We start from the raw sequence: 23,444 nt of genomic DNA on the forward strand, positions 1-23,444 counted from the left end.
TAATGTGTATATGTGTTTGGAAAAAATATATATCCACACATAGAACAAGGTCTAGTAGTAAAAACACCAAAATGTTCAGATGTGTTACCTTTAGGTAGTGGGATTATAGATCTTCTTTTTGAATATTTTACTGACTTTTAATTTATTTATACCATATATCATATGTTAAATTGTTTATGTGTTTTAAACATTTTATGTTAACTGTATCATACTGTAAATACCCTTTAAGATTATGGGCTTTGTTTTTTAGAGCAGGTATTCTGTAAGCTTCCTACTGTGAGTTTCCATGTATAAATAAAATCACAAGAATGTTTTCTTTCTTCTGCTTTAAAGTTACATATCTTTACCTTCTTCATCAAGGCTGCTGAAACTTTGCCCTTCTGTCAGCAAATCCCGCTTCTCATCTTTCCATTCTTGGCTAATTGAGGACACAATCTCCTGTGAGGTCGCCTTCAGGGCGGCGATGGAATTGCACCGTTTTTTAGAAGGTGAGGCCTTCAAAGCTAGACAAAGGAAAAAGGAGAGACAAATGAAGATACTTACTTTAAAGCCACATTAATATTTTATTTATTAATATTTTGTTTATTATTAACATTTTAGTAATTATTTGAGTAGCATGCAAGAAACTTTGGTTTATATACATGAAGAAAGCGAAGTGAAATTGTGTTTTGGCAATTTTATTTGTTCAAAATGACTTAACCTAAATCAGAATATCCTGGAATAAATTCGAGTTGAAAGTCTCCCCAGATTTTGAAATAAAAGTCTTATTTGAGATGAAATTTAAATGTTTTGTTGCTAACTAGTTATTTTTCCTCCTCCAAGCAATGTTTTTTTTACTGCTGGGAGGAGGCTGGGTGGGTGGGTAAACGCAGATGGTAAGCTAAGGAGAATTCTCATGACCCTAGTTTTATTAACTTGGGACTGGGAATTCTTAGCCATGCCAATATTAATCTTATACTCATGTTGCCCAATTTAGCCAAGTTACTTCCGGTTGCTTTTTTCTTGCAGCAACTTTCCACTAAAATTTCCTGCCCTTTGGGTCTTTTTTAGGTCATGGTTATGTCAGATGTATAATTCACTCCTGATGTTTGTATAACAGTATTCTACAATTTCAGGAGTGTCTTGGGAACATGAACCAAGGCAAATGTACTTCCCCATCAACCATGCTCACAAAGGCTATGACTTTATTTCTGATACATCAGGTGGCGCTGCTTCAGCTGCAGCTGGACGATCCCCATTTATAGTCACTCTTTTTTAAAAAGGGCGTTTTTATTGATTTTAAATAGAGAGGAAGGGAGAATGGGGAGAGAGAGAAACATCGATCTCCTCCTACTGGGGATCAAGCCTGCAACCCACGCATGTACCCTGACCAGGAATCGAACCGGCAACCTTTTGGTGCATTGTTTAACCCTCAACCACTGAGCCACCCTGGCCAGGGTTACATTCACTCTTTGCTGCAATAATTCTTCGTGGCTTTCCATGTTATAGAATTTCCTAGGAGGGTGGGGGAGAGGGAAGTTGAGGCTTATTTATGTTTTGCTGTCCCTTGAACTTGATTTTGGCAGTATCTCTCCTCCTTGAGGTTTGCTTATAGGGGTAACTTGACAGCAGATGCATTATAGTAATCGTGTTTGGCCTTGGGAATTTCAGAGAGTAGATTGCACTGCTTATCGGGGGCCTTCCCATAGGCAGCTTGCAAGAACTTAACTGGAGAAGGACTTTGGGACACACAGATGAGGGAAGCATAGAGGGCAATCTCTCCACTGAAAGCGAAGGGACAGTTTATGTGTCCCATGAGGAGTCTTATCACCATTATAGTATAATCACCATCATAAATAACTTTTGTAGAGGGCTTTAGAGTTTGGAAGCCAACATTCACATTCTCAAATTATCCACATGGTCGTCTGAGCGAGACGGGCCCTTTGATAGGTCCAGAAACTGAGAACAGAAACATGGCCTACTTAAGGTCACCGAGCTAGAAATCATGAAACCCCAGGTGTCTTTCATTTTTTTCTCGAGTTATCTAATTGGGGGTTCATTTCCTCGCTTTCTTAGCATTCTATTTTATAGTTAAAGTAAAGGGGGGGCGGGTGGAGATAAAACTAGAGTTTGTTTTCCCTTGAGAGGAGGAGATTTTAAAAACGGATCAAAATTGATTTTCATGGTAAATAAGTGGCCCAAATAGATCACATTTTCCTTACCCTCCTCATTCTATCAAACAGTGGTCACATTTGCTTTACAGGTCTGAAGTAATGTCCCATACACTGGCTTTTGCTTTAATACTGTGTCTACTAATTTATAAAAAAACGTTTAATAAAACAATAGGCAGATGGTTTGGGTTAGCTGGTTACTTTCTTTTGTGCCACAGAAACTACTGGATTTGTCTTTGGCTAAAACACTATCTGGGGATAGGTATCCCATGTCCATTTCTAGCCCTACATCCTGCCACTCAGCAGCCTCTACACCTACTGCTTTCCAGCTCACCTATCTGCCATTCCCTGAACCTACTCCTGGGCCTTTGTATATGCTGTTCCTTCTCCTCGAGATGCCCTTCTTGCCTCTTTTCCTAATGAACATTGGCCTATATTTTCAGGACTTTGTTTAAAAATTATTGTCTCTGGGAAGATCTTTTGGAAGAACTGGTTTTAATTTTCTCTGTGTACCTATAGTAGTGTATGCAAAAACACTATTCACCATTGCTTTGCTATATTATAAATCTGTAACATGGTCCAATCCCTGACTCAAAACAGACTTTCTATATTACTAATGCTTAGCATAGTACCAGGTACGTAATAGGTGCTCAAATGTTGGTTGAGTGAATGTATTATTGTCCTAAAATCTTAGGATAGTTTATTTCTACAAATTAATGTCTATTTAGTCCTTTCAGGAAACTAAGTTTTAGTACAGTTAGACATAATATCTGAGTAGAGAATTTCAGTGAGGTTTCAACATTATGGGGACTAAAATTTCCAGAAGAATTTATAGGAATTTGCAGACATTATTACATTGGCAGCATGACTCAAGTCTGGATGAGATTAATGGATTTAAGAAGGTTAAACAGACACTGGGTAGCTCAACTGGTTAGAGCATCTTCCCAATTGCCAAGGTTGCGGGTTCTATCTCGGGTCAGGACTCACAAGAATCAACCAATGAATGCTTAAATAAGTGGAACAAAAAATTGATGTTTCTGCCCCAGCCAGTTTGGTTCAGTGGAAAGAGCGTCAGACTGTGGACTGAAGGGTCCCGGATTTGATTCTGGTCCAGGGCACATGCCCAGGTTGCAGACTCAATCCCCAGTAGGGGTGTGCAGGAGGCAGCCACTCAATGATTCTCTCTCATTATTGATGTTTCTATCTCCCTCTCCATTTCTCTCTGAAATCAATAAAAATATTTTTTAAAAATTGATGTTTCTCCCTCTTTCTTTCCCTCCCTCCCTCCCTTCCTCTCTATCTCTCTCTCTCAAATCAATTTAAAAAAAAAAAGAAGGTTAAACAAACTGATTTGAAAAAAAGAAACTTGAAAACCAGGTACTGTTTTCAGGTGTTAGGACAGCGGAGTTTTCACCTACAAAGTATGCCTTTAGGCATTAAAGGCTTTAAATTAATCACAGTTGATAAAACATCTTGAAGTTGTACTTTCACTTGTCAGTCTTACTAATTAAATTACTACTGCTTGAAATGCTGGAAGTAGATAAAAAGTCCATTCATTTGTCTGATTATCAATCAAATAATGATTGAGTGCCTACAGTGTGTCAGGAAATGTGCCAGGTGCTGGGAATATATATGTATATATGAGAGCACCAGACACAGTCACACTTTTAAGGAATTTATAGTCTAGTGGGGAAACAGAAAAACAGCTTTTATAGCTGAGTATGGTAAGTTCCACGGCAGAAGCACCATCTAAACTGAGACCTGAAGGAAGACCAGGATAAGGATGGAGAGAGAGCTGCAGACAAAGGGATGAGCACGTGAAGAGACGTGGGAGTCAGCCTGGCACATCTGGGGAACTGACAGGAGCTCAGAGCTTCAGGAGCCTAGAGGATAGGGTACAGCATGGGATGAGGTGACAGAGGTCACAGGGGAGGGAAAGAAAGGTCACGTCACAAAGGGACTCAGAAGCCAAATTAAGGATTTTATGTACCAGAGAATACATGGACATTAAAAAAACACCTCAACTCCTCTTCAAACCATGGAAGGGTTTAACAGGTACTAGTAATTAGCGAGAGAACATTTATATTTTAATTGATCCCTCTGGCTGCCGTGTTGAGGAGACTAGATTAAATGGGGACAGGACTGGAGGCAAGAGACCAATGTGGGGGCCATAACTGTATGCAAAAACCCTTCAAAAACCAAAACCACACAGACAAAAAAGAAAGTGGTTGTGTTAGAGACATTGTGAAAGAAAGAAAGGGATGAACCCTCAATGTTTCAGAGAGAGACTAGGTATTGGTGAGTGACTGCGTGTGGGAGTAAACATAAGAATGACTGTAAAGAAAGATTAAGAAAATAATTCCATTATAACAACATTAAAAATACTTAAGAATAAATTACACAACCTGCAAGACTTGTACTCTGAAAACTATAAAACATTATTGAAAGAAATAAATAGTCTTAAATAGAAAGAAAGACATCCATCTTCAAGGAGCCTTAATATTGTTAAGGTGGCAGTACACCTCAATTGATGTACAGATTCAACACAAAATCCTTATCAAAATACCAGCTGCCCTTTTTTTGCAGATATTGACAAGCTGTTTCTAAAACTCATACAGAAATCCAAGGGACCCAGAATAGCCGAAACAGTTTTGAGGAAGAACTCAAGCTTTTGAAGGACTCAGACTTCTGATTTCAAAACTTACAACATTGAAGTAATCAAGACAGTATGGTATTGGTATAAGGATATGTAGGCATAGAGATCAACGAGACTTGAGAATCCAAAAATAAGTCCTCACATTTGTGGACAACTGATTTTCAATAAGGTAACAAAGATAATTCAATGGGGGAAATGTAATAGGTGCTTTTCAACAAATGGTGCTGGTACAACTGAATGTTCACATGCAAAAGAATGAAGTTGAACCTATCTCATACCACATACTAAAGATTAAATCAACATTTGTAAGTCATATATCTGATAACAGAAACTTGCTACATATAAAGAACTCTTACAATCAACAAAAAGCCAAATAACTAAAAATGGGCAAAGATGTTTTTTCTAGGTCCTTTCAATTCGGCCTTTTGTGGGCACTATGTTATTTGTGTGGTCTATTTGTTTCTACATTATTTTAGGTGGCTTCTCAGTTTTTAAAATATGGAAAAATAATAACTTCCACAAAACATGAAACATGGAGAAAGCCACAAGGACAGAAATGTCTTAGAACTTTGACAACTATTCACCTGTTAGACAAGAGGTTTGTTGGAATAAACTCTGTAAACCTTAATTCAAAGCATTCAGAGCACGGATGAGACTGTCCCTTAGATTGGGGTTCTATTATTCATCACTACTAGAGGCCCAGTGTGTGAAATTTGTGCACGGGTAGGGTCCCTAGTGGCTGTTGGCCGGGGCCTCCCTTCCCTGGCTGTCAGCTGGGACCTCCCTTTGTTCCACACCGCCCCCTGGTGGTCAGCACATGTCATAGTGAGCAATCAAACTTCCAGTCGGTCGAACTCCCAAGGGGGCACATTGCATATTAGGATTTTACATATATAGATAATAGTAAAAACCATTTACTGAGAAAAGAAATGGATAAAGGATTTGAATAGACATTTCTCCAAGGAAAATATAAATGGTCAATAGGCATATAAGATGTTCAACATCAGTAGTCATTAAAGAATTGCAAATCAAAACCACATTGAGATACCACTTTATATCCACTAGGATGTCTAAAATAAAAGACAGACAATAACATACATTGGGAAGATGTAGGTAAACTGGATCCCTCATATATTGCTGATGGGACTGCAAAATGAGGTAGCTGCCTTGGAAAAGAGTTTGGCAGTTCCTCAAAATGTTAAATGGAGTTACCATCTGATATAGCAGTTCTACTCCTAGACATATATCCAAGGGAAATGAAAACGTATGTCCACACAAAAACTTGAATGTCGGAAACAAATCAGTTTCACTAAAAGAGAGATGTTGACAGAAAGCCAGGAAGGCTGGTCAACAACCTTAATTGCTCTAACCACTCACCCTTTAGTTGAGACATTGTTAGCTGAAGCAGCCTCCACCTTTGTTTTTCCCATGTAAATTTCTATTTATCCTGGCTAAGATGTTTTCCCCAAAGCCTCAATAAAAGGGATGGCAGGGCCAGAGCAGGGAGTAATTCTCCCACTAGAGTTGGACTACCGCCTGGCCCCCCATTTCGCCAAGTTGAATTTCTTCAAGTCTCCTTTCATTTGTGTGCGGCCCTTCTCCAGAACTCGAACCCTGAACCGGAACCCTGGACCATGCGGGACGTGGAAAGGGATTCCTACACTTGTACATGAATGTTCATAACTGCATTATTTATAACAGCCAAAATAGGAACAATGCAAATATCCATCCTCTAATGAATGGATAAACAAAATGTAGTATAGCCATAAAATGGAATATTATTCAGCAATAAAAAAGAATAAAGCACAAGATGACTAAGCCTTGAAAACATTATGCTAAGTAAAAACAGCCAAACACAAAGGCCACATGCTATATGCTTCCATTTATATAAAATATTCAGAACAAGCAAATCCAGAAAGACAGAAAATAAACTAGTAGTTGCCAAGGGCTGGGAAGAAGAGGGGATGGAGAGTAACTAATAATAGCTATGAGATTTCTTTTTGGGGGTAATGAAAATGTTCTAAAAATAAACAATGGTGATGGTTGCACGACTTTGTGAATATACTAAGGATTGCAGACTTGTACACTTTAAAAGGGTCAATTTCATGGTATGTGAATTATATCTCCGTAAAGATGTTATAAAAACAGACTAAAAATCAAAATGGAAAAAAAGTCAATAGATTTGACTACTTGAGAAGTAGAATACTTGTTACATTAAAACATGATAAACTACACAAACTGGGAAGATTTATAACACATGCCATATTTCATGGACTTGGAGATGCTACTTATATACTACTAAGAAACAAACCTCCCAAGATGGAGGAAACTCATTAAAGCTGGGACACCAGGGGCCACATGGTCCATAAACCTACCAGGGCATGGGAAAGTCATGTTTTTCCAGCCTTGGCAAAGGGTAAAGGAAGGTGGAAAATCTTCCTTGAAGATGTGACCACTAGTTGGTAGTCAAACAGGCCTGCAGGCTGAATAAGTACTATCTTACAGTTCCTCTTAGGCAAACAAGCAAACAAAACAAAAACCTTAGAAAATTTAATTGGTCTCAATTTAAGACCAATTTTAAGATTCTACTGAGATAGTCAAGTGTGAGACAAAAGTTTTTCTTAAGACTAAAAAAAGTTAAAAAAGTATTGATATCTTTAATATGTAAAATTCATATAAATTATTTGAAAAAATAAACATCTCATATAAATGAGCAAATATCACAAAGCTCAATTCTCAAGGGAAAGACAAATGGCTAATAAACATGACTAAAGAGTGAACTTCATCAGTACTTAAGAAACACAAAATAAAACAATCAGATAACATTTTTTACTTATCAGCATAGCATAATTTACAAAGAATAATTCTGGCTAAGGGCTAGAAGGGTTCAGACTGCTTTGGAAGTCTACAGTGATATAATCTATCTCTGCAGTTATGTGCATTTTAACCCCCTAATCCTCCTCCTTGAAATATATCCTAAAAAAAATAAATAAAATAAAAATCATAATACGCAAATTGACCATCACACCCTCACAAGATGGCTGCCTGCGACCAGGCTGGCAGGGGGGTGAGGGACAACCAAATGACTGAACAAGCAGGCTGCGTGGGGAGAACAGGCCGGCAGGTGGGCAGTTGGGGGTGACCAAGCCGGCAGGTGGGGGGGCAGTTAGGGGTGATCAGGTTGGCAGAGGGGGGTAGTTGGGGGCGAGCAGGACAGCAGAGGAGGCAGTAAGAGGCAACCAGGCTGGCAGGGGGGATGATTAGGGGCGACCAGGCTTGCAGGGGGGGTGGCAGTTAGGGGTGACCAGGAAGGCAGGCAGGTGAGCGATTAGGAGCCAGCAGTCCAGGATTGATTGGGCCTAAATCAGCAGTTGGACATCCCCCGAGAGGTTCCGGATTGGAGAGGGTACAGGCTGGGCTGAGGGGACCACTCCCCGTACACGAATTTTGTGCACCGGGCCTCTAGTAATATTATAATATTTAATCAATGTCATCCCAATAAATTTAATTTAAAAAATAATAACTGTGTCAGATGGTTACTAGACTTATGGTAATCACTTCATAAGATATAAAAATGGTGAATCCCAATGTTGTAGACTTGAAATTAATCTATTATATGTTAACTATAATTAAAATAGATTTAAAAAGCTTCTTTGTATAATTTCAATCTTTAAATTTATTGAAATTGTTTTTTGACTATCCTGAAGAATATTTTATGAGAATAGTCACTGTTAACATTTTTATATATTCCATTAGAATTTTGTTGTACATTTAGGTGGGCATAAATCTATAAGGACTAAGTGTACCTTTAATATACCATTTTTATTTGTTGCATATTATTCTATTACTTGATTATATCATAATATATTTAGTTAACCAACATATTATAGGGTTAAACATTTAGGCAATTTCCAAGCTTTTCCATTACAAAATAGGACTTTAATGATTATGACATCAATAAATACCTGACTGCGACACTTAATATAATTATTGATTACTGCTTCTGGAAAGTAAATTAACTCTTCCAATAAAAACCTTGCAAAGATACACATACTGAAGTCAGCATGTAAGTGCTAAAAGTAAAAAAAAAAAAATTCATTAAGAATCTTACCTTGAATTTTCTTGAAAACTCGGGAATTCATAAACTTTAGAAATCTGTCTGCATAAAAGCTTGGTCTGTGAACGGAAACAGTGTCCTGAAAAGACAAATCAGGTAGCACAGTTTACCTCTCAGACAGTTCATTTCAAGCTCGAAGAAAGATCTATGCACTGGCTCTCTGTGGGCCAAGGCCCTTAACCAGCAGGTGTGGGTGCGGAGAGCCAGAAAGAGCAGTGCCTGGGTCCTGTGGGGCCCAGGAGTTGGGCTGCGGGAGGAGGCACAAGACTCAATCTGAGCAAAGATTCCAGATACTCATGATGAAATAAAGTATTAAGAGGGGCAGGTGGGAGACAGCAAAAAGGCTCTGCTTTATAAACCCAAACTATCCTTATTCCATTGTGTGCCCTGAGGGACTTTTAAATTCTTTTCTGCAGACAGGTAGCCAGTGCCTCAAGTCATCTGGAAGAAGGGGAACACTTAGTCAGAACAAAAACTGGGGAGGTAAACAAGCAAAACAACCCTAATGTAAGAGTGATATCTAGGCCAAAAAAAAAAAAAAGTGTGCTGGTTTCATCTCCCAGTAATAAGGTGCATTGACACTGGGAAGATGCCTGGAGACAAGGCTGACTGACAACTCGCGTAGCACTGAATTATCTACTAATTAGGTAGAATTGAATTGCATTAAATTGTTGACTCAATTCTCTCATGCTTGGTAGGAGTCTTTAGGATGGAAGGGGCATTTTATTCCAAATCCAGGAAAGGAGATTGATGAAGGAAGTTAATTCTGTATGTTCATTCAGTAATCATCTATTTACTATCCAAGAAATATATTCTAGAAATAGTATATTTGCTTATTTAATGCTCCATTTTGATTCCAGGATTGTGTATTCTGCTAAGAAAACTTCTAAAAATGTGTTTAGATTCAACCAAATGTCTGCAGTGCATCTGGAAGAGAAAACACACCTTGGACCAAAGGTCCGGAGACCTGGTGCTGGTGTGAGTCCTAACTTCACAAGCTTTTGTGACCATGGGAAAAGAGTGTCTCAGTGTATCTGTTTCTTCATCTGTAGAACAGATGAAGGGTATTAATATGAGGCATGAGGCAATTCTGTGACCAGCATGTTATGAAGGACATTGAATAGAACAGCCCTCTTTAGCCAAGTGATAACGGCCCTGTAGACTATCGGTGATGCTGTCAATGTGGTGGGAAGCATCCCACTGGTTGGACATGCTCTCCCCCCAGTATCCTGGCAGCTCCTGTCTGAAGTGGACACATATTCCCCACAAGTACAGTAACTGAGAAACATCTTAGGGAGCAAGATGATTAAGACTCAGCCTTGCCTTCCAAGAGAAGTTGGACTGTGGTTCTCTTTGGTATGAAGAAACATCCTATCTAATAATAGAGTAACATGTAAATTACCATCACTCCGCTACGCCCATGATTGGGCGGCAGGAGGCTGGGGGGCGGGACTCGGGGTGGCCTATCCAGCCATTGAGAGGCACGGATCCACTGCCACTGAGGGGGGCTACCCTGCTGTTGAGAGGCGCAGGAGGCGGGACTCCCGCCCCCTGTGCCTCTCAACGGCCAGATCCGTGGCTGCTGAGGGGGCCTGCCGCGGACACCCAGCTGTGCCTCTCAACGGCAGGGTAGCCAGGTGACCGCGGCAGCCCCCCTCAGCGGCCGTTGAGAGGTGCAGTGGGCAGGAGTCCCACCCCCTGCACCTCTCAACAGCAGGGTAGCCCCCCTCAGCGGCCACGGACCATCAAAAGTGGGGGAGCTGGGTGCCTGTCTGCTCCGGCACCAGGCCTTTCAGAAGCCTCCGCCGAGCCGGAGGCTTCTGAAAGGTCTGGTGCACCAGCGGACAGGCACCCAGCTCCACCGTGAAAAGCGAAAGCGTGTAGGGGACCCTACACGTGCATGATTCAATCATGCACTGGGCCTCTAGTCTATAATAATAAAAGTGTAATATGCTAATTAGATCAGACATCCTTCCGGACAACCTTCTGGATGAAGCCGGGGCTGCGAGGGAAGCCCAGTTTCCGGGTGCCTGCTGGCGGCCGGAGGGAAGCCCAGGTCCCGGGTGCCAGAGGGAAGCCAGTGCCAGCAGCCGGGGGAAGGAAGGCCTACTCTTGCACGAATTTCATGCATCAGGCCTCTAGTTGTTTAAATAAGAGGCACGTTTGTTAACAGACATAAATCTTAATTATTGCTTATAATTTCACAAACATGTAAACACAGAGAGTGTCTTAAAAAAAATCAACACACATACACACACACACACACACACACACACACACACACACACAAAGAAGATGCGTTTTAACTAGACAAAGGTAGGGGTCTCTTAGAAGCATCTGACCAAGAGAGGACCAGGCCATTCCGATCAGCAATCTCATCTGGTAACAGGAATTAACGTTGTCATGGAAAACAGAAGGGGGTGTGAGAGGGCGTGTTCTCTCTCTCCCTTCCATGCTCAAGGCATTATGGAGTCTCTACTTTTCTGAGCTGAAAGGGAAAAACTTAAAGAAGGAATCTTTTATCTGAATAATAAGCCTCACTTTAATTCTTAGAAACAGACTTGTGAACCTGTTGTTTACAAGTGCGTTCCCACTGACGTCATTCCACAGCCTGTGGACAAAATGCAGATTTCCCGCTGAAAGGTTATTACCAGTCTTCCTCAGAACAAAGAAAGTACGTGTGCTAGGAGAAGAACAGCATCTATAATTTATCCCTCTTCAAAGGAAAGCATCTGCTAACATCTTTTAAAATTTTGTGAGCAAATCTGGGACCCATGTATTCTTTGGAATTGTCACTTCAAGTTATTAACTGAGGGAGGCTGAGACCAGTGCATGTTCTGTTAGTGGCAGGAAGTTCAAGTCTAACATCAGATAGGAACACCCTGTGCGCAGGGGTAGGGGGTGGCAGGGAATAGGGAGGGAGGGAGGGGAAAGAGGGAGAGAAGAAGGGAGGGAGGGAGAGGGAGGGAGAGGTGGGGGGAGAGGGAGAGAGAGAGAGAGAGAGAGAGAGAGAGAGAGAGAGAGAGAGAGAGAGAGAGAGAGAGAGAGAGGCGCAGAGAGGCTGCTTCTTGATAACTATATTCTTGTTCTACCAATTCTGGGTCCAAAAGACATTCTCTTCTCAGTGAGCTTTAGTCATGTATAAATTCATAACAATGGAAAAGCCTTTACTTCCCATGCCCTTATTATGTGTTAGGTACATTATTTATTAAATCCTCACATTTGTCCTATGAGGCAGGTACAAGGTACTATGACTTTGCCCTGGTAGAGCTAAGAAATCAGACTAAGAGAGGCCAAATAACAAGCAATGTGTTTGGATCACATGGCTAGTCAAGTGGTGAATGCAGGGTTCAAATCCAGGGCTGCCTACCATTAAGGTCAGGTTCAAAACTCTCTGTAGCTTGGTCTTGTGAAAACTTTCAACTGTCCTACTGGTCTTCCCAGTCCCTATGAGAAGTCTCCATTTACTCCTAATTTCTTCAGATTTCACACAGAAACAAGATCATTTTGTTTTCCTGGCCTTTATATAGCTACCAGACTGGATGGCCTCTATTTGAATAGCTGTTCCAAGTTATGTTGTCTTCGGTCTTAGATTTGAACAAGCTGAGCCTGATTCTGTGTTTGTAAAGACCCTTGTTTCCTCTCCAAGTCTAGTGACACAGCTTTCCAGACATACTCTGAAGTCTCCGAGAAATCAGAGGAATATACAGTTTAATAAGGAACACGATAGCCACTTACCCCATCATAAACAAGAGCTTTCCAGGAATGTTCTAACTTCTTCATTAGCCTAAGTGTAAACGGGCAGAAAAAGAAAATGAGAATGTAAAAATCCCTCTCACTTGGTGAATTTTCAGAATCTTTTGTTGATTTACTTTTTTAAAATTATAAAAGACTCCCCCCAATTTCTTACCTATATGATTGCAGAATGTCAATAATGCCCATAAATAAAAGCAGTTTTTCTCCCCTATGGCTTTTAGCTGGAATCCCTCCCATTCTGTTGATAGAGCAAAAGAGAAAATATTTTGTAATGTAAGAATAGGAAGTTAAAAGTCATTTCTAATAAGTAGGCTGTAAATAAAAATGGACACTCTTTGAGAATTCTGGTCTCAGTTAAAGTTTTCCTTGGAATCCAGCATGATGTCGTTCCCACAGATCAGAGTGACACCTAAGCTGTCAGCTCTGGAGAACTGGGTAGAAAGAGGACAATTTTAAAAGTATTCCTATTTTAAAGCCATGAGCAAGAATTTTAAAGTATTTTAAAATACTGCTTTTTGAAAATGCAACACTTTTATATGTTCACTATGAGATTTCAAAATAAAATATAGAAAAGCACAAAGAAAAAAATGTATAAGGAATCCATTCCCAGGATGCAAAGATAACCTCTCTGAAATCAATAAAAATATATTAAAAATATGCTTTTATTTGTTTTAGAGGAAGAGGAAGGGAGGAGAGAGAGATAGAAACATCAATGAGAAACATCAATTGGCTGCCTCCTGCACATCCCCTACAGAGGATTGAGCCTGCAACCCGGGCATGTGCCCTGGCCGGGAATTGAGCTGGTGACCTCTTGGTACATGGGATGACCTTTAACCACAGAGCCACACCAGCTGGGCAAGTAATATATATTTTAATGACTGTAATATTTCACTATACTGATAGAAAATAAGTAACTTGTTTAATTGATTGTTTGACATTTAGATGGATTTGCAAGCAAGGATTTTTTTACAGTTTAATATGTATGAACTTCCTTTATGAAAGTGAAATATGCTTGTGGTTTAGTCATTGTTGAAGAATCCGAGAAGGAAGCCACTTACAGCCAAGGAAAATGATTTCTTTCTTTCAGTCTCCTTGCTCAGCTGGTACACGCATGTGATACAGTCAGCCATTTCAATAATTTTCTTTGGTAGTAAGTGTTTCTGTTAGTCGGTATTCACTTTATACAATAAGCTAACTAATCCCAAAGTTACTATCACATCTGGCAGTGGTGACGGACCACATCTGCCAGGGGAGAGGTCTAGAACAACAGAATCCTCTTAGGCAGATCAGAAGCTCTTAATTGGGGACATAATTCCAATCATGTATTTGCTTAAATACATGTTTATTTAAATTCAAAGTATGATGGGTGTTTGGAATATGTAGTAAATGGGGGTAAAAACATTTTCAGCCATCATTAAAAAATAGAGCCATTGCGGAGTGGGGGGAAACCAAGTGGGTGAAAGAACGATAACTCAAAGCATGGCTACCCATCCAGTCATCCACAGAAGAATAGAAATGAAGCCTGGCTTAGGCGGGTCCTGGAAATATCAAGGGGAACAGTTTGTAAAGTATATGACTGTCTAACCACTATGCTGTACACCTGAAACTAGTCCTATATAATAAAAGGCTAATATACAAATTGTCCCCTCGGCCGGGAGTTCAACTGGGAGTTTGACCAGGGGGCATGGCTGGCCAACCGCCCACAGCCCCTCCCCCCCGCCGGCTTCGCCCCTGACTGCCCCCCCTACCCTGATTGGGGGCAAGGCCAGCCCACCAACCATCCATGGCCCCTTACCCCAGTCAGCCCGGCCTGATCTTCCCAATCGAGTTGGGCCAGCAGGACCCGACCTGTGCACGCATTCGTGCACTGGGCCTCTAGTACATAATAAAACTGAATGTAAAAATTAATTTAAAAAAGGAGCAGAGTTTGAGAGGAGAGACACCCAGATATTTCTTCTCTGTTCCCTCCATATTTCAGCCCAGGGTTCCAGCAATGGCTGTGTCCCACAACCACAGTTCACTTTGGCACCCATTCTTCAGGGACCATGGGGCTCCTCCCATTGTCCCTGTGCCTTGGAGTGGTACTAGTCTTTAAGCCCTGACTAGCTATTGCTGCTTCCCTTCACCCTACCCACACTTAAGTATCTTCATTGGAAACAAACCAACAAACAAAAAAAGAACTGAAACCTGGCTTAGTTCATTTTAGCATCAAGTAGGAATCTATTCCCAAAGAGCCACCATGAAGGTAACATGATTGCATTTCATCACTCAACGATGTGGGCGGCCCCAACCAAGAGGGCTTGTGGGCGGGTGGCTGCACTTACGTGTCCGGGTTCTCTGCGATGATCCCGTCCCCAGATTTCCCTGGACCCTGGATGGATTCCATTGCTGTGGAGTAGAGAACCTTCTGCATCCCAGGCCGCTTCGCATCAGGCGCGTTTTGTGCCGTGTCCTCTTCTTTCTCTTTGAGGCAATGGTCTAAGATGTGGATTCCCAGCAAAAGGCTATAGTCCATGATCTTGAAGCTTTCCAGCACCTGGATAAGAAAAAGAACCAGGAGTCCGGTCAACTCCAATGGCCTGCAAGTCTCATCTACACAGAACCAGCGAGCTCTAGCTATACAGACACACAGCTCCTGCATCCCTCCCAGGAGGGTGGCTGATAGAGGAAAAATCTAAATAAAAATTATTAGGTCATGTGCTGTAAGGATTATCATAATGGCTCAAAGATAGTATTTCTATGCAAACCTAAAGTATGCACATCTTTTCCTAATGTTCCACGTACGTTACTCTAATGGTATTTATTGAACACTTTCCCTGTGCCAGGTACTAAGTGGTTTACTTGGGTTCAATCCTCACAACTCTATTTCACACGTGAAAAAATAGAAGACACAGAGATAAAGTAATTTGTTCAATGCCACACAGCTCGTAAGTGGCATTGGCTGGACTGAAACCAAAAACCAATGGTCTCTACAACTTGTACCCTCCTCAGCATGAAGACTCAGCTGGAATATTTTTGTCTGGATTTTGCTCTCAACATCTTAATCTTGCGGGAGTTCATTGGTCTTTTCAAAGATTTCCTTTCAAAGTTGCCATTTGGTTCCGTAGCAAGTCTTTTTAAAAATCATGATCTCAACAGAGAACATGACTTACTGCTTAATTATCCACTTGGCAAACAGTGGGGAAGAGAAGGAATTAAAAGTAGTTGGATGCAGCCAGAGAGATAGTGATGTCTATAGGCACTTGTTTACCCAGCGGTTGAATATCCTAGAATTTCCTAGCTTCTCATTTTCCCTCAGCCCAACTGCTTTTTGATCAGCCATTTATGACACTATAAAGAGGGGTCAGGCCTGAGCATTTGCATACCTGTGGCTGCCACTTCATGGACCCTTTGAGAGCAGGCTCTGTAAACAAAGCACATGTGGCCTCGGAAACATGGGTTGTCTCTGGGCCATACATCTTCGCTGTCAGTGAGGAAAATGGAAAGTGGGCTGCAAAGGAGTATCAACTACTCCCTAGGGCTCACCCTTCATCTCTTGGATGCTAAGTTGGGAACTTTCAGAAAGGAGGCAGGCAAGAGCTGAGAGGAGAATCTTAAACTTACGAGGTTGAGGCCGTGAAACGTTCTAACCCAAGAGTCAAGAGAGTGGCCTGATAATAATGTGGACCCAGCTTCCCTAACCTGAGGAGGAGTGCTCCAAATTGGAAGGAGAAGAAAGGATGGAAGGAACAGCTTTCCCCATAGACTCAACACTCTGGCATCAGACCCCCTGATTGGTTTGAGTGCCTCACCCCTCCACAGAGTCGCACAGAGCCAAGGAAGAAGACAGGCCAGCTCTGCATCAGGGTTGCCAAGAACCCAGGTTCTTACAAGAAAACACAAACAGAGACTGGATGCTTACTTCAGACAGAAACAAGTGCAAAGGGATCTTAGGCCTTTTATTAGCCATACTGAATGGACAGCTTGGGGACTGTGTCCACTCAAGAGCTCCATAGACCTGCACAGGGATCACCACCTGCAGATGCCAATTTTCATATCACATTATCAGTGCTAGTGGTCCCTTCTTACACTGTTGGATAAGGACATGCAGGATAAAGAGCATGGACTCTGTGACCTTCGGCAGGTCATAGCACCTCCCTGTGTCTCGGTTTCTTCCCCAGTAAATGGTGACAATGCTATTACCTACTGCATGGGGTGCTTGTGAAGATTAAATATGGCAATGCAGGTCAAGTGCCTAGAAAAATTCCTGGCACAAAGAAAGAGCTAATTAAGTGCTAGCTATTATCATCATAATTATAGGTCATGGTGACTCATTGCTCACGCTAGTGTGAGAGATTATAGATATTCGGTTGAAATAAACACCCCTGGAGTTATATTTCTGAAATAAAAAAACTCCTAAAAATCCAACAAAGACATGACTATTTCTAGCGGCTTACCAATACCCTTTTGGTGAATCCTGATTCCTTTAAAAGCTTTGGGTTGGTGGGTACCCAATAGTATAACTTGGATATTCAACGGGAAAAGGTCAGCTGACAACCCAGCAATTTGGTGAAGAGGCTATAAAATGATGGCCTCGTGACCTAAGGGAACAGTCTCCATTTTAATGGGCAAAAACCATAGCCTTATGCCCTGACAGCCCAAACTACCGCTTGATAAGGATTCCCTCAAAGTGGTGAAATGGCTTCAAAAGCAAATGCTAATCAGAACTAGTGACTATGTGGCAAGTTCCTAACAGGCCTGGGAGCGTACAGTGGAGTGGTACAGATCAAAAGGCACTCCTGATACCATCACACTTATTTCATTTTCTTCTGCAAGCTATCCACACATAAATTCTGCTTGTCTCTTTAGAAAATAATTTTTCTTATATTTTTAATGCATTGTCCAACCTGAACTGCTTTGTTTGTACTTGAAGTCTCTTTTCCTGCCCAAGGACAGGCCAAAGAGAACATGTGCATTTTATAAGTGGTACACAATTAGGCTGTGGTCCAATTTCAGCTACTGATGCTATCCCAGTGCTTTAAGTGGCCGAATGTTTATCCTGGTTTATTTTTAAAAAATAAACTTCAAGAGTTTATTTTTGTGTATGGTGTAATTTGGTGGTCTAGTTTAATTTTTTTGCATGTATCTGTCCAATTTTCCCAACACCATTTATTGAAGAGACTGTCTTGACTCCGCTGTATGCTCTTGCTTCCTTTGTCAAATATTAATTGAGCATCATGGCTTGGGTCGATTTCTCTGTTCTGTTGCATTGGTCCATATATTTGTTCTTGTGCCAGTACCAGGCAGTTTTGAGATAAGGACATGCAGGATAAAGAGCATGGACTCTGTGACCTTCGGCAGTTCATAGCACCTCCCTGTGTCTTGGTTTCTTCCCCTGTAAATGGTAACAAGTGACTTTGTAATATAGCTTGATATCTGGTATTGTGATTTTCTCCTATTTTGTTCTTTCTCAGGATTGCTGCAGCCTTTTTAAATTCCATATTAATTTTTGGAGAGTTTGTTCTAGGTCTGTGAAATATGCAGTTGGTATTTTAATGGTGATTGCATTGAATCTATAGATTACTTTGGGTAGTATGGACATTTTAATGATGTTGATTCTACCAATCCATGAACATGGTATATGCTTCCACTTGTTTATATCTTCCTCTATCTCTTTTTTCAATGTCCTATAGTTTTCTGAGTACAGGTCTTTTACCTCCTTAGTTAAGTTTATTCCTAGGTACCTTAATTTTTTTGTTGCAATGGTAAATGGGATTTTTTCGTTTCTCTTTCTGTGAGTTCATTATTGGTGTATAAAAATGCCAAGATTTCTGGGTGTTAATTTTGTATGCTGCTACGTTGCCAAATTCATTTATTAAATCTAGTAGTTTTTTTATGGAGTCTTTAGGGTTTTGTAGGTACAATATCATGTCATCTGCAAATAAGGAGAGTTTTACTTCTTCTTTTCCAATTTGATACCTTTATTTCTTTTCTTGTCTGATTGCAATGGCTAGCACTTCTAATACTATTTCAAACAGGAGGGGCGAAAGTGGGCATCCCTGTCTTGTTCCCATTCTTAGGGGAAATGGTTTTAGTATTTGCCAATTGAGTATGATGTTGGCTATAGGTTGTCAAATAAGGCTTTTATTATGTTAAGGTATGATCCCTTTATTCCCACTTTACTGAGAGTTTTTATAAAAAAAGGGTGTTGAATTTTGTCAAATGCTTTTTCTGCATTAATTGATATGATCCTGAGAGATTAAGAAAAAGCAACAAATAAATTTGTAAAAGAGATTCATTTTCTCTCTACTCTTAAATTGGATTGTCAGCATCCTTGAACAGTGCCAAATTGTCTTTAGGATTTCAGGCTCCTACTTTCAGAGTGAAAAACCTTAAAAATGATCAATTCCAATCCCATTGTATGGAAAGGACATGATAGTTAGAATTTGGTGAGGCAAAGTCACCATCCCTAAAAAAAAGTTAAAGAAGAAAAAGGTAACTGTACATATATTTTAAATCAGATTTTAAAACTTCTGTAATGAAAAATTCTGGGAACAGATTTTAGGGATGAGCATTGTAGATCTGCATCAATTAGGAACGAAGTAGTTCTGTTATTCATATCCTTCCAGTTCTTTAATTAAAGGAATCCATAAATCTTCCAAAATCTCAACATTGTGAGCTTTGAGAGTATGCAACATTCTGCAACGTGACAGCCACCAATCAGTCTAGTCTGTCACTCAGGCACACACGTTTTTTTTCCAGAATGTCTGCCTATCTGTGCATTTGTTATGCAAAACACAGGTTGCAATGCAAATACAGGTGCTTTTCCATCTAGCCTGGGCAAGACCCTATTTCCTCAGCTGTAAAAATATGAAAGCAGAAAGGGTTTATAGACATATGCAAAGCTGAAAGCAAGCTGGATACCATAATGCTTTTTATTGTCAAAGCCAGATTTTTGTCTCTCTCTCAAGGATTCTTTTAAGTCAATAATAACCCTGGAATGTAGTAAAAAGAAAAGTTAATGATGTCAAAGCAGCTGGTATAATACCCTGAAGCTGTGATCAAAGAAATCTGTTCCTGAAATAAAAGCATATTCTCCAAGCTCTCAGGGCCAGTGATGCATCAGGAATGCTCTAGTCTCATGCAGTTTCTGTAAATTCGGAGACTTAATGTAGATGTTCTAATGCAGAATAATAGACACTGCTGTCCTCTCTTCATGGCTGAAGGTCATAAAGAGCAGCTGGTCCTTCTTTTCTGCCTTCTCTGCCATACCCCTTCACGCTGGCACTGTTACTTGTCCTGCTGCTAGAAGGAGCTGGAATGGCCGCATGGTGGTGAAGACTCCATGCTCTGGGGCTAGTTGGCTGGGTTTGACTCATCTCCCCCACTTTGTCCTTGAGCAAAGTATATAACCTCTTTGGGTCTCGGTACTCATCTGGGCAATAGAGAGAACAGGGATACCTATCTCACAGAGTTAGTGTGAAGACTGAATGAATCAACATCAAGTCTTAGGACAGTCACTGGCATAGAGAAAGCACCCAATAAATGTTAGCTGTTCTTCTTGTCCTGCTCCTCCTGCCCCTGCAGAATCAACCATGGCTGACACTCCTCCTAGAATCTCCACTCAACCTCAGCTGTGTCTTGCTTTCCTTGGTTCTTTGCCTACTTGTCTTTCCCACTCTTTCCTTCTGTGGCCTCAAGAAGGTTCACCAGAGTTCTCTCTTCAACTCTTTTCTTTCTCTGCTGTTCAGTACTGATATTCACTTACTCTTTTGTTGGAAAAAAATTGAGTGTTTTGTCTGTGCCCAGCACCATGGAAGTTGCTGGATCTTAGGGGTAAGCAAAACAGATACCTATACCATCCTCAAAATTACACAAGCCTGAGTTACATATTGGAATAAGGCCTGGGAGGAAAAAAATCAGGCTCCTGCTTTTGACTGGGGACTATTTCAATAGTGCAGGTGAGAGGATATGACACTTGAATGAGGGGGCAGCAGGAAGTTCAATGGAGAAGTGGATAGATTTGAGATTATTTAGAGGGATATTCCAACTATCATATCTCTATAGACAATTCCTAAAATGTCATATTTATTACGAACTCACTCCTAAGCTCTAGTCCTATATATTTCTTTTTAAAAATATATATTTGTTGATTTCAGAGAGGAAGGGAGATGGAGAGAGAGATAGAAACATCAACGATGAGAGAGAATCATTGATCAGCTGCTTCCTGCACGCTCCCACACTGGGGATCGAGCCTTCAACAGGGCATGTGCTCTGACTGGGAATAGAACCACAGCCTCCTGGTTCATAGGTCGACACTCAACCACTGAGCAACACTGGCCAGGCCCAGCCCTATATATTTCTGATGGCCTCTGGACATTTCTAAACTTCCGTACACTGTCTTGCTGCAACCCTACACTCTTATTTTCCCCAAAGCAGTTCTTTTTCTTCACTTCTCTCTTTTATTTGAAACCATTCTAATGTGGATTTGACTCCACGTCTCCTTTTCCTTTCATTAAATTGCCCAATCCTTCAGCTTCTATCATTAAAATGTTCCTCTTCATTAATGATTTCAACTCCCTATTTTCCCCTTTCTGATCCATTCCTGACACCCTGGCTTGACCAGGTCCCATCACACCCCTACTCAAAGCTTTTACTCTCTCCTCACTGCTTGGTGCCAATGCCTCAACTTGACACTGAAGGTCCTCTCTCCTATGGCTCCAGACAACTCTGTTTATTTAATACCTGCCTAGAGTCATTTTGCAGGCGAGTCAAACTGGAATCCCTTAATTACCCCTAAATGTGCCCTGAAGATGGAAGCCCTGATGTTTTTGCTCATGCTGTTTCTTCTGGAAGATTGTTACTATATTTAAAAATTTTACTGGGTCTTCAAAGCCTATCTTAACACTTAACTCTATGAAAATTAGACTCATGATCTCAACAAAATGTTGGGAACATGTCTTCCCTCTGAAAACCCAAGCACATTATCATGCTCCTCTATGGAATACAATTTGACCTCAGGTTGTAACTGTATTTTTCCAATCATGCACACAAGAGTGCTCCTCTCACCAAAGGTTGCTTTACTTTGTGCTCCTTGCTGTGCACTGAGAACATAGCAGAAACGTGTATCTGTTACGTTGCTTTTCATGTGAACAAGTGAATACCAAAGTATTCAGCAGCAAGAATGTATAGCACTGCATCTATGTCTTAAATATGAGGATCTGATCTCCTGCTTCATGATGATGTGATTACTGTGATTATGTGCTCTATATTGTTAGAAAAATAAAGCTAATTGTCTACAGTGTTTTTAAACCTACCCAATACCAGAGAATATTTATACACACTGTGTCAAGGGCAAAAATCAAGCTATGATTTACAGAGGCTCTTTTGATTTACTGTTTTATAGGCACACTAAATGGAAGATAAAAGGCAAGCTTGTTTTGCTACAAACGAGGCTGAGCTCAGAGTCTGTAAAAACATCGCTTTCTTTTTAGGAAGCCTTTGCAAGGAGTGTGCGTCACAGGCTGGGTCAACTGCAAAGACCTTTAACCATCTAAGAGGTTAGAGGGTGCTTGGTGCTGGCCCTAAGGAGGCTCTGTTCTGAAACACTTCTCAGGGCCTCCTTGGTTTTCTGTTTCTTGGCCTTTTCCAATATGTAAGGAATGCACAGTTAAGTTGGCATAAAACTGAGAAAAGATAATCATCAAATAAGTCTTTAAGAACTTCAAAAAACAGCCACATTTAAAAATTGGTACCCAGCACCAAAAGATATTCAGTGACAAAGACAATGCAACTCAGGTAATCTGTAAGTGATGCTTTGTGTAAGATGGAGAAGGATGGTGATACTAGGACAGAAAGAGATGCTTTATTAATTGGATCGCAGGCAAGCAAGGTTTCTGTCAAAGGCATGCAGTAACTTTCCATGTCACAGCGGTTCTTAAGGAAACTAATTCATTCAATAAATATTGCATTGAGTACCTACTAGGTGCCAGGCACTCTCTTGCTTAGAAATCATTTGAGCATTCTAGCTAATGGATGATAAAATGAAAACTTCACCATTTTACAACCCTAATGAATTAATGAATCTAAAATCACAGAAAGAAAGGCATTCTGACATTATGTGCCTCCTGATGGGAAGAGACAAGACCAAATAAAAGTCGTCAAACCTAAATTTGATCAATCATCTAGCTCCAACAACCATTCTACAGGAAGAACAGGAGAGAGGACCATGTTAAAAGAAACCATGGGGAGGTAATTAGCAAAATACAGACTATGGGATAAACAAACCAATTTCTTCAACATATACTCTCACAAAGAAAAAATCAGTTATTGGGGGATTAGGAGGGGCTTAACAAGTAGGCCCTATTTAAATCCTGATCCAAAGGAAAAAAGTCATTTCTCAAAGAATTGGAAATTTGAACAATGACTATGTATATGATAATTAGTAAGAATTAGTAATTTTGTAAAGGTATAATGAGATTGTGGTTATTTTTTAAAGGAATCCTTATTTTCTAGGAATTCTTACTAAAAAAATATATGGGTAAAATGATGTGATACCTGGGATTGCTTCAAATCCTATGGGAAGGAGGACAGTGGGATAAAACAAGATTGGCCATGAGTTGAAAATTGTTGAAGCTGGATACAGTGCACATGGGGGTTCATGGTAATATTCTGTCCACTTTTGTATATATTTGACCTTTTCAAAAATAAAATTGAATACACTGCTTTGAAATGCTTAAATAAAATGCATTTATACTAGTATACTGATTTACTGTTAACTTACCAC

At 40.5% G+C, this 23,444-nt stretch overlaps 1 protein-coding gene across 4 annotated transcripts in view; it reads right to left on the reverse strand.

The window, feature by feature from the left end:
- The window catches only part of PIP5K1B (phosphatidylinositol-4-phosphate 5-kinase type 1 beta), a 291,346-nt gene that overhangs the window by 78,722 nt on the left and 189,180 nt on the right, over positions 1-23,444 (reverse strand). For all 4 annotated transcript variants that reach the window (XM_079790914.1, XM_079790913.1, XM_079790916.1 and 1 more), the window contains exons 8-12: positions 15,004-15,215; positions 12,834-12,917; positions 12,662-12,710; positions 8,918-9,002; positions 348-503 (exon numbers count right to left, since the gene is read on the reverse strand). In XM_079790914.1, the coding sequence (XP_079647040.1) occupies positions 348-503; positions 8,918-9,002; positions 12,662-12,710; positions 12,834-12,917; positions 15,004-15,215 (586 nt within the window). The remainder of the gene's footprint in view (positions 1-347; positions 504-8,917; positions 9,003-12,661; positions 12,711-12,833; positions 12,918-15,003; positions 15,216-23,444) is intronic.

Source organism: Cnephaeus nilssonii (genome assembly GCF_951640355.1).
Source record: "Cnephaeus nilssonii genome assembly, chromosome: 14".
In the NCBI taxonomy this organism is placed as follows: Eukaryota; Metazoa; Chordata; class Mammalia; order Chiroptera; family Vespertilionidae; genus Cnephaeus; species Cnephaeus nilssonii.